The sequence below is a fragment of the Malurus melanocephalus genome, unplaced genomic scaffold (assembly GCF_030028575.1).
Source record: "Malurus melanocephalus ecotype Western Australia unplaced genomic scaffold, MMel_1.1 scaffold_245, whole genome shotgun sequence".
Classification (NCBI taxonomy): Eukaryota; Metazoa; Chordata; class Aves; order Passeriformes; family Maluridae; genus Malurus; species Malurus melanocephalus.
In genome coordinates, this window is record NW_026623477.1 from 282229 (window position 1) to 300297 (window position 18069).

Consider the following 18069-nt stretch of genomic DNA (forward strand, 5'->3'; position numbering starts at 1 on the left):
AAAAAAAAATATGACCAAACCAGTAACAGTTTCCCTTTTGCTGGAAAAGTCAAATTTTAGCTCTGTAATACTTTAACTTATGTCAGGATCTCAACCTCCTCCCTAATTTCAGTGAGCAGGATTGGTAACACCATACTTAGAAAACCTCCTTCAAGATGGTAACATTTCATTCATTTACCATCTACTTACCTGCTTGGCTTAAAYAGTAATGTAAAGGGGAAAAAAAAGTGTGCTTTCTAGCCAAACACACCTATTATTGTATATTTTACACATGGATACACATGTATATATGTATGACCTCAAGGAGTTAAGATACATATATACATATACACATACGTATACATAGAGAGAGAAAACACCAGTTTAAAAACAGGTGAAYGGCATTGTCTCTGGCATTTGTCATCAGTCATCCAGAGGAAGGGAAAGGCAGCTAGGAGACATCTGATGGGAGAGATGACACAATGACAGAGACCTCCTGCTCCCAGGTTACAGACGTAGGCACACGGATTCTGCTGTTTCTGCCTGTGCTGAGCTGCTTCCTTCTAATGGGTAAGACAAACCCAACTGACGAGGCACAGTACTCCTCTGGTAATGATTTTTGAACATGCTCTGAGTATTATTTACTACATTCCTTTTAAGAGTCTGCCTGGATGTCCACATGAGGAAAAAGGGGGCATGTGTTAATTGCAAAAAATATTGTTATTGAGTAAAATAAGGCATTTCTTCAGTAAGCAGTGCAGCCTAATTTTCTGCTGACTAACCAAAGTAGACCAAAGAGTCACACCTCGCAGGCCAAGCCTTTTCCAGGTGAGTGACAACATCTCAAAAAAAAATCACCTGGAATTACTTAAAAAGAAAAAAAAAAAAAGAGATAAAAAGGTAACACCTCAGCAATTTTCATTGCACTGTGACAGCACAATGTGGCTACAACACATAATAAAAAGCAGTGACAAACCACCCTGCTTCTTCGCTCTCTTCCTTGGGTGGAATTCAAAGTGTGCAGAGAGCTGGCCAAGTGCCTGTGCACTGCTGAAATGCCACAGCCACCCTCAGGACAGGGATTCAATAATGCACCGACAGTGTGCCAGGCTTCTGGAGAGAGATGGATTTCACCCTTCCAGGTCACCATTCAGAAACAGGGACCGGGATGCCTCCTATCTGTGTTGGCATTAACCTTCTGTCTCTAATCAAAACCCTGTGACACAAAAGATGCTGGAGAACAGTTCTGAGCTTTCCTCCTGGTGAGGATTTCAGCAGCGTGGCTGGCTGAGCCTGACCAGTCCTGCAACTGCATCCTCTTTTCAAAATAACCTGTGTTTTAAAAAACAGCTCCTTCCCAGCTGGTTGTACACCCAGCCTGTGCTGRTGAGGAGTGGAATAAAAGAGTTTGTGCACGAGCACCCCTTGCTTTATCAAGAAGGAGGTTTATTTCACTCTTCACCCCATATATTCTCTCTCTACATATAAATACTGTATATCCAGTACAAGGCACATACAGACAAAACCAGAGGAAGACCACTRCCATTCTAGGCACTCGTGTGGTGCTTAGTCCATCTCCACCACAGTGTACTAGAGGCTGGGTGAATGCAAACGACAGGTAACAACAGGCTGAGGAGCGAGTCCAGGCAGGTAGGGTTGTGTTGGGATGTAACTGCAGCGCTCGTAAAATATACCCATTGCTGCATGCATGGACCGGACTGCTATGCCACATTTACCCTCCTGGGTCGGGCTACCAGCTCTGCAAGCAGCCGACCCAAAGTTGCTGTTACATTCCTCGGTCAAGGTTACAGAAGCGAGGGCAATCTGGGTAAAATCCCAGTAGGAAACATGGCACTGAGAGGGCATGCACGGAATATGACAGGAGTGACTCGTTTCGTTCGGTTTAGTCACATACCTCTTTCCCCTGCCAGGATCATCCAAGATTGAATGAACAGTAGAAAAACAGGGAGGAAATTTAAATATGCAATCAGGCATTAGTTGGGTTTTGTTGGATTGCTGTGTATTATCAATAAGTAAAACTATACTGCAAATTTAATACACACCAGAATGATTTTTAGGTGATTGTGGAATTATTTATCAAATGCTCTTAATGCAAAATATTGTGAGTATATTGTTATATATCAATGGGAAGGARAAGAGAAAATAGTGAATGAGTGCTATAATACCTACAGTCATAAACAATAACTGTTCACTCAGAATTTTAAAATTATTAACTTCTCAGTACGCATTCAAGAGCACCAGATTTACAGAGAACTCAGGGCTCAATCCTGCAAATACTTACATGAGTATGCAACATCACCTGCTCAGGCAGAAATGTCCTGACGCGCTGAGAGCAGGACAACAGCCAGCCATGCCAGCTGCCTGTGGGATCAAGTGTTTCCAGGACCAAGCCTCATGATTTTCTGGTCTATAWTTGACTATGACATGGTTTCAGTGGTTTAAAAACACAAATCTTTCTGTTAAAGTACTTTGAAGAGTTAACAGTGGTTGTATGAGGCCTTAGATAACCAAACAATGAGTAACAGCATAGTTCATCCTAACCTCTGTGGCTAATTGAGGCATTCCCAATAAGCCAAGGCAGARGAGGCCAACAGGAAACCAGGTGAGTTAATCATGTACTGGAGGGGCCCAGGGAAAGCCCTGGGAACAACCTGAATGCTCAGAAAGGGGCACAAAGGAGAATTGTTCTGTTTTGCCGTGGTTTTCCTTGCTCCCCTCCGGACAGCAGGAGCGGCAGCTGCGCAGGGACCCCGCTCRTGCTGGCTGGAGGCACACAAAAACAGGTCATGATTTGGAAATACAACCTCTCTGAAARGTGGACGGGCTTGCTCTTGCATGTAGTTGGTGATGAGTATTTTGGCCAGATTCGGCTCCTGCTGGCGCTGTCGGAAAGGCTGCAGGCTGACATCGAGGAGAGCACAACTCAATTAATTCCTCCTTTAGCCCTCCCTCCCCTCAGAAAACACATTCCTCCTGGAGCAGACTTTGCCTTCATCGCACTCTAGMGTCATTATTTACCAACACTTTTGGCTTTTAAAGAAGATAACCCAGCACCAGCTGGGAAGACATCACAACAAAAATACAAAGCTCCCACCGGATCCTGCGGAAGACCTGGGGGACACAACCTCGCYGGGGACGCTGCTCACCTCTGCATGGTGCTCTTCGTTTTGCTGTAGAACTTCAATTACCAACTCTGCCAGACGTATTGTGTCTTCTAACTTTTTAGCTGGTGTGACTAACCGGCCTACATTCTCTGTAGTACAAGAACTCAAGTTAAAAGGGAGGCAGGGTGAAAAGCTAGACGTACAGTAAGTTATTTTAGAGGTTAGGAAAGAAAAAAAAAAAAACAACCCCATAATAATCTACAGCTTTAAAGATCTTTTCATGCATATGTTAAATGCTTATATAATTAGTAYTGAGCAAACCAGAAAGCCACATTCGTTATTATACTATGAAAATACAGTGCTCCAGCTCCAAATTTCACAATACTGTCAGAGTTGTTTTGCTTCATGGTGGCACTTTATTAGCTCAAATAAGAACATCACATTCCCTAAAGACAGCATCTGGCCACTAATGTATGAACAATATGTATCCTTCGACGTAGATGGTGCTATAATAGGAATCATGTCTATATTATTTTAAAATTCTTTTAAGAAGATGAGTTCAAACAAATCTGTCTGCATTTGTAATAAATTGTCAGACTCGAGCAATTTAAATGTCACCTGCTACAAAAAGCAAAACTCGCAGGTTTGCCTTGCTCCAGGATTTAACTCCACAAGGGTCAGGAGTTATGCATGCTGGAGGGAGTGGAAGGTGGTAAATCCCACACTCATAGGTAAGATTTATATGGGAAAAGAGATGCAACTTTACAACAAAAACCCCGCAAAACAAACCRAAGAGTTTAAATCCTGGAGCTTCRTGTTTAGCTATGTTGAGTTTTTCACAGTGTTTTCTGAAAACTCTGAAAAATAATTAAACTATACTTCCAGGTAATTTATATTATTAGTAACACATTAAAAATATAGGTGCTAACAATATGGGACATTTAGAGCATTTCACTAGAAATAATGTAAAGGAAAAGAAAACAAATGTACACAAGTTCTGCTTGACTGGGTCACCCAGGRAGAAATCCCTGCCTTGCTGAAGGCTCAGGAAGCTTCCAGGACTTTATTCTCCCCCTCAAAATCTTCCCAGCCTCTAGTTTTCCCTGAATACCTGTTTACAGGTGACACATTTCCCATGAAAAGGAAAGCCATATGTTTCAGGACAGTCACATTTGGGCAGTCCCAAATGTGGCTGGTTTTTGGAGGAGCTCAGCAAGTTGGAGTCTGGCACTGTAGGGGCTCAGCTTGGCTGAGGGATGCTAAAGTACATGCAAATGAACTCTACAGTTTTACTGATTTATGGCACAGATAAGGGCCTTGGGTGCTTCTTCACCAGTTTTCCTGCTGTTTCTTGTATCACTGGAAACAAAAAAAAAAATCAAGGTTCCCCTTTAAATAATTTATTAGGCAAATACTGAAATTGGAAAGCTCTTGGTTAACTTCTCAGTCTTTGTCCTATTCTATCCAGCACCTCAATGGCTACAAGGAGCAAAAAGCACTTCCTTTTCTACAAAGARCCCAAGGACAGGTCCTTTAGTAAGATTTGGTTGTTTCTGCACCTCTGAAGTTAAGGGGAAGCTTTTCCATCGATCAGAGCAGCATCAGGCCCATTCTCATTTGCAACATTGATCTGCTCTCAAATATAACTAAAAGACAAAAGTGTTAATAAGAACAACTGCTCAAAGATGCTGTCTTTAAAGAAAATATTGATGCTTATACAACTTTGGCAGCCAGCAGATGTCAATCTTAATTTTTTTCCTTCTTATTTTAAATATTTCCCTGGTTAAGTTACTATACATCAGAATATTCTGCTAAGATAGCTGGAGCACTGACAGTTACATGAAACGTATACGATATACTTATCAAACATTTCATCCAACATCATGTAAAGCTCATACATATTTATAGTTTCCATGCAAAATGTTATGCAACAACAATGTTATTTTGTGCTGACGTTGATATTTGAAAATGTTGCATATGTCAGACATTGCTAGACAAAAAAATGTGGACATTTTGAAATAAATGCTACCTCTAAATCTCTAAAACCTACCACGTCACGCTAGGTGTTTAGTATCAAGCTGCACATGAGGACTAGCTTTCTACTGCTACACGAGCGGCTGCTAGACTAGAAAAACCACTGAATAAAAGAAAGGAAGACTATTACAGTACTTGGCGGCTGTTTGGCCATGCCTTTGAGCATATGATCTATCATGTTAGTCTGCGTTTGAGGAGATGATGGTGGCCCAGCCGGCGGCTTGGGCTTGGGCGGACGGGCTGCTCGTGCATGACGGAGAGAGACGCCAAAAGTAAAGAGACAAATGACTTCATAAACAGTGACAAAAGGATGGGAACTTCGAAAGGAACATAAGCAGAAATGATCAAATACAAATGGAATAAGCTGCTGGGTTTTTGTTTACTGGTATCTACACGGTAATGACACCATTTGACAACACATATTCTAGAAGTCAGCAGATTCGAACATCCTAMGGTACGGTGCAATCAGAAAGCTAAAGATTCATCACAAGTATCAAACTGCACTTTGTGCAGTCACAGGAGGAGACTGAGATAGGTTAATTTGGTTAAAACTCTGGAATTCAAAAAAGGCGAACTAAAAAAGACGACTTAAAGTCAGCGCCCCAATGCTTAGGTACGTTTAGCAATAGAATAATGAGCCACAGGAATTAATTGCTTTGCAAATATCAATTACACATTTTAGAATTAAACGTCACTGTTGGTTAAAGGGAGCTATAAAATATTCTTGTGCAATTTAAACATGTAAAAAAATCTGTCACTTAAAAATGTGTGGTTCCTGATCGTTTCCAGCTCATTTAATTATTTTCAACTTGGAATTCTAGTGGCTTTTATATTCTGGGTTGAATCATATATAAAAACTTGCCAGCTCTATCAAATATGTTACTTGCTATTCCAAATGTTAGAATACTGCAATCAGGACTTGACCCATCTGTCATATAGTTTACAATATCAGCATAGGAAAAATTCAAAGAAAATAGCCTTTCCTTTTACATACACCCAGAGAATAAATTATATACTGTGAATTTATTAAAACAATAGTTTCTGTTCCTTTTAATAATGATTTTTAGCACCATTGTGACTATTTTTAATCATGTCATTTGCAAGGAATCTGGCATATTTATCTGGACATTCTATTGCCAAAAGTCCTTGCCATTTCGCTTGCATTTTCCAGCGGGGGRAAAAAAAAATCAGTTGGCTTGTGCAAAGGAGTTTTCTGATTGCTTTTATTTCTCACAGAACTATAACACTTATCAAAGTATAATACAGAATATTCGAGTAAACCGTTAAGGAGTGTGAGTTAGGTTGGTGCCCCTCTCCATACACAGATATACATACATACACAAACACACACACAATGCTCACAAGCACACATTTTTAGTCTTTTAAGCTGTGTAATGATTAATTCAGACTCTCAGATTCAAGCTACCGGCTTTTATTTTTTCTTTTCCCTGTTATTTTACAACAGGAAAAGCAAATCTATTCATTCATCTCTGGAGTAATCCTGACCTTTGTTTAGTGTTTACCAAGGGTGACTTTGTCCCYAGAAACAAACCTCTCAGCCTCAAGTGATGAAAATAACTGCTTTTTGGGCATTGGCCTAATGACTTTCACTCTACTTTAAAACATGAGCAAGAATTCAATTTGGCTGAACTTGACATGTAGATGTAGGAAGGATATTTTACTGCCCATCGCTAAGGAGAGCAGTTTGTGCTAAGGTCTTTGGATGGGAAGGGATGGTGAGGAAAGGGAATTGCACATCTCCTCCCACCCACATCTGACAGCCAGAGGGTRGAAACCCCTCATCACCCAGGGGAGTCTGTTGGGTGGCAAAGTTGGGGGTGTCAGAGACAGAGAGCTCTTCCTTAGAGTGCCAAAGCCAGGATGAAAACGCATCTGAGCTGCATCCCACTGCACACCTCAGCACTGCAGCCCTCGGGCATCCCTAAATGTGAGTCCAGCCCCTGCATCTCTAACAGCTAACCATCCAAAAATACATCTCAGACCTCACAGCCATGCAGAGTGCTGAACGGGCCTGACTAGTTCAAGTGCTTTCTGTCCTAGGGAAAAGTCATTAACAGAGAAGGAGGAGGAGGAAAAGGCAAGAGATGCAGCAGCRTCTTCACGAGTCGCTAGTGCAGCGYGTACAGAACAGCTTGGAGGAGGCTCCCGCTGTGCAGTTGTCAGCACAGTGCCCCGGGGTGGCTCTCACTTCTCTGGGGGGCCTGTGAGAGACCCTTCCAGCCCCTTACCCTGCTCCTGGCATCCCCCCGCCACCACCCGCTCTTGGAAACAAGCTCCCGCAAGGCACTGGAGCAGGCTAAGCAACAAACTCTTGATATAATTCTGATCTGGCCCAATCTGCACAAATATTCAGCTCTTTTCGCACATTTCATTTTTTCCAGACCCAAATTCAAGGCTCTTGCATGATGGCTGCAAAACCACCTGGAGCTGAAGGAGAAGAAGAGTTCTCTCTGTTCCTGGGAGCTCTGAACACCCCATGAGCCCTAACCCATGCTTTTCTTTGTTGTCTCTTTATTTAAAAGATCAAAGTCTGGCTAAGGAAAGGAATTAATTTCCTCTGTAGATTGAAACAGAAATGGGATTGTGACAGCCATGCCCTATGAGACACTAAGGTTTATGTTTCTTTGGGTCCAGGTCTCAGAGCTGACACGTGAGGACCCTTTCGGGGTGGTTCAGCTTGTGCTTGGAGCGAGGGAGATGGGTGAGGCTGGGCAGGTTTTATGGCACTTGCTAGTGATCAGCTGCAGCCTGTGGAAGGTTTTGTTTCACTTTGGTTTTTCTTTTTGCCCCGTCCTTTTCCCTCTCTAATTCCTCACTAAAGCCAGTTCAGTATCAGAAATGCTCCTGTACTCATGTGCGTCAGACGGGTAAGATTTAAACACCTTCAYCACTGAAATCAGAGCCAGGAGCAGCTTCTTGCTGCTTGACAAAGTGCTTTCCTGGACAAACTTCATCTAAAGGTTTTTATGCTTCTGCTTGATACTGGCACATAAAAYACTTGCAGAAGCTCAAATTAATTGGAAAATTCTGGGTTTGTGCTTGCAATGAGCTTCAGCCTGCAATAACAGGTACATTAAATAAAATATTCCTGATAAATCKGTGCTACTTTGGGTACAGATAACTGCACACAATTCATTGTGTGTGACTCTTTACAGACTGGAAGGTTTTCAAACTACGTATTTCTYCCTCAGCACCACGATTTCTGCTACATGGGTTACTAAGACATCAGCAACATTAAGAATTATACYCGCAATAGGAGAAGAGTATTATCGGCTTTTCATATTTTTTAAAAGCGTAGCCACCAATTCAATGATTTCCTCATAATAATTAAAAATATATGACCCTTGCCAAAGGCTTTAGCATCCAAATGTTATGTGTGCATTCATTTGTGGGCCAAATCACCAAAACAACAMAAAAAGCTGTTGTTCTCAAGACAACTATAAAGAATAATGAACTTAGCCCGAGGACAAGGCAGAGCAGCCTTTTATTATACTCATGAAATTAATTTGTGTGTATCTGAAAGAGATTTCAGTGATGGTGGTTCTTCTTTCAAAATAAGACGTGTTATCTTAAAGGAAAGAAAAAAATCATAGGAATTATTTTTTTTTCAACTCAGAAAGAGCCCCCAATTCACCTGAAAAACTCAACATACTTAAAAGAGAACTGCTCTCCTGATTTTCTGATSATTATTGAGCCTAGTGAAGAATTTGTGCCTATCTGAATTGTGCCTCATGCCCCAAGCAGTGCCTTGCTCCGCAGTTGGTGAGAGACTCATAAAAAGATAACCTCAGAATGCAGATCTTTGGATTTCTGAAGCTCTTGCAGTAACTTTGTGCTGCTTTAGACCCTGCCTTTATAAGGGCAAGGGGAAATCTTGAAAGCTGCGTAACGATTCTTTGTTAAACACAACTGAATGCCGCTTCAAGGAATGAAACAAATAAAACAGCATTTCAGCACCACATGGATTCAGGTTATACTCATGCCTCAGTTAAAAGTGTAGGATTTATTAATGACTTCAGCCTCTACTCCTGTGCACAAACATGGCTGTTTTCATATATTTTCAATTTGTATTTACTCCAAGGGCGCAATTTTCTTTCCTTTTTAAGGTTTGCGGTTTATCACAAATGCTGGAGTGATTGCCTAGCAGGGGATGGGCTGACAAATCACACAGAAGCTCTCCTTGCCTCGGACCTGGTTAACTGACAGGCAGCTCAGCTCCTCGCTGAGGGTTACGGATCTGTGCACAGAGCTTCCCAGGCTGCGATCCAGAAATAGGGAAGGCGAGTGACGTAAAGTGAGCATGGGACTGTGACAAGGGCCAGTACCAACGCCTTGGAAAATGCCACTGCTTCTTAACAGCCTGCTGTACTGCTCCAGTCTAAAACCAAGCTCTCCTGCACCCGCTCCCCCGGCAGAGGACGCCTTCCACGCCTGCTGGGGCGAGGGTGCGAGCAAGATGCTCCGAGTCTGCTGCCAGGGGGTGACGCAGCCCAAGCTGCCACACTCAGTCCCTCTCCTGYGGTGCCCAGCCTGACACAGGCACCTGGGAGAGCTTTGCCTCTGCACAGGCACTGCAGCTGCCCTGTGCTGCTCTGTGGGCAGCACTGACCCCGGCACTGACCGGCTTTCAGCTTCACACCCATGCAGCATCACCCCTGGGTGTGTTTTCGGGGGAGGTCAAGCTTCCCCAGCARCCCATGCAGGGAGGAGAGTGCATGCCAGGAGGGCAGCACAGCGAGATGTGGTGCCTTGGGAGCCTCCTTCCCCGCACAGGGGATGGGGAGGCTCATGGACAAGCAAGAACTGACATTTTTGGTAGCCCAAGAGTAGGTGATCTGCCCTAGTGACAGGGCAATAGCACTTCAGTGGGTCACTGCTCTCCAGTTACTTTCCACAAGATGTCCCACTGCTCTGCCACCACCCCCACCCTGGCACTAAGCACCGAGGTGAGACCATCTCCATCCCCTGMTCTCCTTCACTGTTCATCTCTGAGCACCAACTCAGCACCACCATGAGAAGCCTCTCCYTACAGAGACCAAACCCAAATTCCAATATGAGAATTACTCAGTGTGAAAACTGAAACACTCACCCTGCCAGTCTTACACCAAACACATTCAATTGTCAAATTGACAGCTATTGCCTTGGCTGGCACCCCCTCTGAAGCTGCCTGTACCCAACCCCAGCACTGTGAGATGGCACTTGAGTTCATGGGATCCCCGTGCATAAGGAATGGAGAATAATTATTTTCTAAAGCAATTATGTATTCCTGACTTACAYAAATAAACACATGAACATTTACTAAAAGGTTACAATTATTAATCTGAGYGTTAGTAGTTTTGTCTGATTAATAATTAAAGTAAGTAATTAATTTTTAATTCTTTTACCACAGTTTCCTATTTAATGTTCTATTTCAATATTTTTACACAAGGCAAGAGACTACACACTTCTCAGGAGAAAGGACARTCAAAGGGTAACATTTGTGTATTTAAGAAGTTGTTTTCAGCGTCTTATTTTTATTCTTGCTTCTGGCGAAATAGAAAAGTCAGGCCAAACCTCAGTCACTTTTGACTCCACTTAAGCTGAGGAAATGGTTTCAAGTTGAGTCCTGCTGACCTTGCCTGAAAATTTTTCATTTAAGACAWAGGGAGATTTGTGGGCAAAAAGGCAGTGGAATCACAACTCCCTGAGCCCTTTCACTMGCCCCAAGCATTGGGAAGAAGCAGGTTATTTTTAAACAAGCTGGGCCATAGGAATGCCCTTCTGAATTTCTAAACTGTAGGCATGTGACAGGTTGTTGTAGCAAGCACTTCATGCAGTTATTGTGCTTAATGCACAAACAGCCTGTGCTCATTCTAATTGTTACAGTTAATGGTAATAATTGGGGCTGTTCTGTTTGCTTTTGTTTATTTGCAGCTTTCATAGCTGTAAGGAGAAATTGTTCTTCATTTTCTAAATATTGATTGTTATTTCCAATYAATTTTAATATGGTGCAATAGATTATGGGCCAAATTTGAGCTGAGGAGGTCTGGGGAAGTCAGAACCTGGCCCAACCTCTTGTACTGCTCTTCTAAAGCAATTTCCCTGTGCAAACAGAGCTGAAATCAACCTGATCCTTTTTTTATTATTATTCCCCACAAAACAGAACAATCTACTCACAAAAAGAACAGTTCAGGTTTCAAGGACTTTGGAACTAGGACTCTGGGATACAACAGAAACGAGAAGAGGGGCTGCAGAGCTGCACCATCCCTTCTGCAGAGATGTGCACTTGAGCTGAGCCTTTGCCTTGTTACATCACCACAGGTTATAAACGAGAGACAAACACGACTTCTGTCCCACCAGATTGTTTGTTACACATTAACAAATAAATAGAAATAAAGAAATAAAGAAAAACCCAGTCCTCCCATCAGGGCAGAAAACAGAAGGTATGAAAACCAAAAATGAACGTTAGTTTACTTATAAATGTGCTTGTTAGGTGTGGAGAGTTAATGGCCAAATCACCAACATCTTTTCACCCAAAATGAGCTGCAGTTCTTTTGAAAAACAAGAAACTTTCTCTTTTACAAAGACTAGATTCTCCTCTACCACTGTCTCCTAAGGAGGTACTACATCTCTACAGGGTATTTCTAATCTACACTCTATTCTATGGAAGGAGGAAAAGGAGATTATGTAGACAGCACAAATTAACTCCTTAAGTATCAATGCATCTCCATTTTTAGCCTGAAGGAGTACATATCTTAAGGAGCTATGAAAATAGAAAAACAAAATAAATATAACTCAACAGTCCTAACAATTTATAATGCATATACAATTGTTCACCTGCGTCCTTTTGATTCTCTATATGAAAGAGAGAAAGCGACAAGGAGAGAAAAGAGAGAAACAAGAACAGATATGCAGGATTAATGAGCAAGTGGACCGCACAGCCCCCCAGTTATGCGTGATATATGACATTTGAAAAGAAGAAAAGTCGCCCCTTCTCGCCCCCCGCCCCCCCGAGCGTGGGGTTACCAAAGGAAGCTCCTTTCACGGAGGTGAGAGAAAACGCTGCACAAATAGAAAACCAGAGAGGGAGAGCTCTGAGGACACAGAGGGGGTCTCCGAGTGACAGCGGGGTCGGGGTGTCCCCTCCAGAGCTCGGTGCAAAGGAGTMAGTAAAAAAATCGAGGAGGAGAGCAAGTAAAGTGCATCCTTTYGCTGAGAGCTAACAGACAGGAGACATTAAGATCTGATGTACAGAGAAAGGACAGCCTTACACGATCTTATACACAGGATTGGATAAAGATCTTATACGCAGGCAAAGGGATGGCTTTTTCCAAGTGTCCTTTATCTGACCTCTAGCTCACTTCTCCACGATGTAGCTGCTACCTTTTGATTGTGTACCAGTGACAAGCACTTTACAAATTGGGGTTACACAGAAGCAAAGTAAAAATGCATTCAGGTCACGGACATAAAGAAGAACTGAAAAAACTTACAGACAGTCTGAGTTTGTCACAAACAGATGGGTTAATTGTCTAACCTGGTTTAGGCTGATAGAAAGTGACTGGACTTCTCACACTGGGTTTCACAGACAGAAGCAACAGACAAGCCAATGCTAAAAGACTTGAAGCAAGGAGAGTGAGTTGGTTTGGATCTGGACTTTCTTGAGGTAATGAGAACAGAGAGAGTGAGGACAGCATGGAGAGGAGGGTGGTAGGTACTCACGAATGGTTAAATCCATCACTTGAGAGGCCAAGCAGAAGACAGGATGCTCATACATTTCTCTCTTTTTCCCTATAAAAGAGGATTTGGGCATGCAAGAGGCTTAGGTCAGAGGTAAAGAGGTTATAGGCTATAGGTCAGAGGAAAACTTCATATCAGGTTAAAAGGAAAGCCACAGAGTATTTTGGGATACACACAGGATAAAAAGAAGAAAAAAAAAAAAAAAAGAAAAAAAAGGAGGGTTAAAATTTGAGATCTATTGGATTAACCATTCAGCATGCCCATGAGTCACAAGAGAGGTTGTGACCATGACTCTAGAGGTTTGCTTTGATTCGTTTGCAAGAATACAATGATCAAAACATCATGAATAGAGGGAAATAGAATTCCATCGGTTTAAGGCTCCAAGATACTAAGGATTTCAGCCTTCAGTATCTAAGGCTTTCACAGGTATTTCTTCATAAGCATAGCCTCAAGCACTGCTGCCACTGATTTGGTTCTGCATTTCTGACAAAAGTGCCTTAAACACGTGGCTGTTCAAATGTCATCCAAAAGGAAGATTTCAAAGCCATGTCCAGTGCACAGGAAGGCGTCTCACAAAAGTAAACTTTCATTTGCTCTTCTAAGGAAGCATTTGAATACATAGTGGACTATGCTCATGAGAGAAAACCTGATGCATGCAGCTGGCGGATGTTGGGTTGTTCAAATTAACAATCCCAGCATGCTTGGAAATTGGTGTTACAACCACTTTTGTAGAAATAGCAYCAAAAAGTGGCTGTGGCCAATCACAGATAAAGGAGGAGAAAAGCAGAAGAGAGCAGATAGTGTGGAATGAACTATTTCTCTGAAAAGGCAGCTGGAAAAAAAAATAGGTTTGTTGCTTCAAAGTATTCCCAGACCTAAAAGTCACGGTGCAAAAAGAGAGGGCAGATAATTAACACAACCAAGAAGAATTGAGGCACAAAAGGAAAAGTACACACTAACTGTTCTACTTTGGAAATGAATGCATTTTTACTTACAGATCATAAAGTTTGTTTTTGCATAGATTTATCTGAAAGAAGAGAGCAAATCTTACCAACGAGTCAGTGATATTTACACAGAGAACCTAAGGGAGCCAGCCCTGGCTAGAAGCATCCATCAACAGAAAAGCTGTTTTTGATTCTCAGTCCTTCTCCATCCTTGTCAAGTATATTTAAACATTGCATTTTACAGAATACACCAATTAAAATATCCTCTGAAGTTGAGTACTTCGATAAATTGCCTGATAATACAGTGCTTATGAAACCTTCGTTTCTTCTCTATTTTTGTCACTCATTACCAAGTCAAGAGTTGATAAACATCCTTTTAGTGCCCAATTCTTAAGTGTTTCTCACTGGATGCATAACAATGAATTCATTACCACTGGTACACAATTTGCATAATTAGACAGAAAAAAAATGGAAAAAGAGAGGACATGTCATGTACAGAACCTGGACAATTTGCCATATAATAACAACCCAATTTTTCATGTAAACAAGAACTAAGAACAAATCAGAGGGAGTTTTAGTTTGATTTTTTTTTCTCCTCTCGATATTGTCCTATAGGCATACAACAATAATCTTGGCTGTGGGAAAGCTTCACATCACACATGACAGAAACCCAGAGTCTAGAGCAGAACATACCATTCATCTGGAACACACAGGTTTAAGTAATTGGGAACTTGGAAAAAGTTGGGTGGAAGTTTCAAGTTGGAAATAGCAGCCAACAAGGTACCAACGTAAACTGATAACACATAAAGAACGACTGGATCATAGCTTCAGTAACACATATCCTCCAGCAAACTTTAAAATGTCTTTTTGATGGCTACATGTGTCTCTGGTCACTGGTTATTATTCTCCCATAACTTAAAAGGTCAATAATATCAGCTCTGCCAGATTTAGAGTGACAAGAAAGAAATGCGATGCAAGTATGGGATCACTGATCAATGACTGCAATGCAAACTGCAAAGACAATAAAACACTCCCAGAAAAAAAAGACATTTTAAATTGGCTACAAATGATTAAACATAGATTAAACAGTTTTTCAGCTTTTTATTTTTCGTTTGTCTCCTGAAGTGTCACAAGCAATTAKCTGCACTATACCTTCAGCTGCAAAGATGACATCCCAAGTATTTCTCAATTTGTTTTTTAAAACCACGACGTGAGTCTGAATACTACACCACTGGACAAATGCACTAACGATGAAAGGAAAAAAAGCTACAGTTCTTTTTAACTGTTTCCTCTCTCTTTTCCAGAAAAAGAAACGTTTTGCATAACTTCCATTCTTAACTGCTTCCGAAGCCAACASCACAAAAAGGAATCTGAATCACAACAGTTTTATTGACAAGAGAATAAATAGCAAATGAGCTTCTTTTAAATAGCTCCCAGCCACAGTTGCCGCCTAGAAACATAAGAAAAATTGTAATTTCACAAAGAAAGAGCCTTACCTTCAATTTTGGCATACTCTGATAGTCGAGTATAATTGACTAGAGCTGCTTGCTCCAAGCATTTACGGATGACTGTTTTTACCTCCTCTTGAGGGACCGGAGTAACTATGTCTTTCATCAGAACCTTGACACAAGAAAATCTGATTTGTTGTGGCATCGGACACACAGAACTGCTTTTCTCCAAGCCCAGCACAAACATCCATTCCTATGCTAGTGCCGTGTGGCTCTCGGGGCATGTGTGCAATCCACAGGACTGACTACAAGGTCACCTTGGCCAGCCTGAGATGTGGGACCTACCCCTGCTCTGTTATTCCCCTTCTGTATCCACACCCTATGGCATGCCCTGAAATCTGTGACCATTTTTTAGGGTATGATGTTAAAAYCTATCACAATCTGCCCAGTGCCAGGCAATGTTTTGCCCTTCCCAGGCTCTGCTGATTTGGGTTTGGGTCTGGGCTTGGCCACACTGTGGGTTAGCAGAGGTGGGAAGGATGYTGGAGCASCAGGAATGCTGGAAGAGGGAAGGGRAGGATYACAGTGAGCAGGTTTCACACATCCAGAGGGAACTCTGCCTCAAGATGGGAATTTCACCAGGCAGCAGCCAGGCATTGCTGCCAAGGGTCTGTGGTGTGGATCCCAGGCAGATCCTTCACCCTGACCTGTCCCAGAGACACAGGATGTGCTCCCTTCAGTGCTCAGACTGCACAGTTGCCTCCCAGCCGAGGCAGGGACACCAATCCCTCCAAAACCCCCACACCTCAGTGTTAGTTATCATTAATTACACAYCCTGTGCAAAACAAGGAACTCCTCAAACTCTTCTAGATGGGAGGATACATGAGTACRGGTAATTTTACTGCCTCTCTGCTGTTTCTGTGCTTACCCTTTCCAGCAGTGACAGAGTGGCTTTCAGTGCACCCTCTGGACGGCCAAAAGGGAAGCAGTACCTAGAAAAAGCACATTGTCTCAGCATTAGACCAAGTGCACAGGAACAAGCCTTTCCTGAGCTGTAAGGATGCTCTCCTAAATATGTCCAAGCAATTCTCCAGTGCCTCTGCCTGGAATGAGCTGTCTTTCCATGGGGTAACTTTCTGAAAGGGTTTGCTGGTGCAGACACTAAAGTGGCAAACAGAATATGGGTTAGCAAAAAGCTGATAGTTTAAGCAGTTCCTGGGTGTCACCTGGAGAGTTTTTACACCTCCTTGGAGAGAGATAATATCATCTTCTTCTAAAAATGGGGGGTGAAATCTCCTCTGGAAAGGACATTTACTTTTAGCTGGAGACCTGGCGATGCATTACGGTGTAGGTAACAGATATCACCCTTCTGTTGGTGAATGTGCACAACCTGCCCAAACTGACCAGTGTGCTGGGGCCATTCATCCCTTCTTGGAGGGGTATCCATCYTTTCCACACCGTAACATCCCTGCAGAAAGCCCTGCCTGCCAGCACTAGGGAGAAGRTAAAATAAATGCGTAATAACCGAGCASAGAGGAACAGAGAAATAAGAGGATAAGTGATTTTTTGTTGTTGTATTTTAGAAAAAACCCACAGCTTTACCATGCTTATGGGAGCAAGATGGTTTGAAATATCCTTTAAAGGATGTATATTTAAAATCACACGCCAGCTATAAACATTGCTTCACTGCCCTGTGTAGGTCTGTGTCACTTATGCAAAATTCCTGTATGCATTCAAAACCTGCCTTTTGGCTTCGCTGCTTATAGGAGCGAGCTGTGAGGAAATCGTTCCTCTCGCATTCAGCCTGGGCTCTGTGCCTTTACCTGAAATGTGTGATCTGATTCTCCAGCAGCACACGAAGCCGCTCCTTGATCTCTTCGAAACGCTCTTTCTCGTCCACGGTCACGGTTCCTATCCCGTCAGGCCTGCAGGAGAAATGCCACAATGACTCGGATTCCACCTGGGCACCCTGGTAATGCCACAATGACTCAGATTCCAMCTGGGCACCCYRGTACCTYCACCCCACAGCACACTGCCCTGTCCTAAAGGAACCTCACCGACCGTGAGACCCGGCACAGAGAATGTGCCATGCCGATACAGGGGTGGTATTCTGATATTTTATCAAAAATGAACACATAAACCAGTATCCTCTCTCACAGTGATAATCTAGATGTGGACACCCTCCCCATCCCCTGATTTTCCTTRTTAAAGAAGTTGGGAAAAGCAGATTTCCCTCTAAATACAAGTTTATGCAGGGAGCGCGATGCCAGCTCTCATGTCAGGATTGAGCCCGTTGCTGGCAAAATAGGAACTGAATTTCTGCAGAAAAATTCAGCTGCTAATTTAACACAATTCACAGTATAAAAGAGTATCAACAACAGACATATATATAAACAGAATATAAAATTCTGCACTCCTTCCTAACCGCTGAATCACSCCTTTATAGAGATTTCTCGAAGTGAACCATCTTCAATATATTCTGCCGAAATGTGCCTGAAAAGTGACATGCATTTCGCATTGAAAATGMAATGCCTTTTCGGTCATTTAATTTTAGTTTATAAAAATGAACACATTATGCAATTTTTCACAATTTTTCTCAGACTACTTGACACTCCTGCATTTGAGGAGTGCACAGGAGTGTGTTGTGAGACACCCAGGTCCTGCTGCCTCTCATCCTTCACAGAGCACAGTGCGCAGACAATCCCTGCCGAGGCTCTTCCTGGGGCTGGATGATGCCGTGGTCCCTGTGCTCCTCCATCCCATCCCTCTGCTGATGCCAACCCACCCAAGAGGCGACAGCAG

General features: G+C 42.5%; 1 protein-coding gene across 6 annotated transcripts in view; it reads right to left on the minus strand.

The window, feature by feature from the left end:
- CADPS (calcium dependent secretion activator) overlaps window positions 1–18069 on the minus strand; it is a 202989-nt gene that overhangs the window by 52923 nt on the left and 131997 nt on the right. For 3 of the 6 annotated variants that reach the window (XM_057375342.1, XM_057375341.1, XM_057375340.1), the window contains 4 exons: window positions 17091–17192; window positions 16196–16259; window positions 15316–15439; window positions 3147–3253 (listed from right to left, as the gene is read on the minus strand). In XM_057375342.1, coding sequence (XP_057231325.1) covers window positions 3147–3253; window positions 15316–15439; window positions 16196–16259; window positions 17091–17192 — 397 coding nt within the window. Of the gene's footprint in view, window positions 1–3146; window positions 3254–11975; window positions 11994–12857; window positions 12927–15315; window positions 15440–16195; window positions 16260–17090; window positions 17193–18069 lie in introns of all 6 variants that reach the window. The other 3 variants (XM_057375339.1, XM_057375337.1, XM_057375338.1) reach the window with 2 other exon arrangements.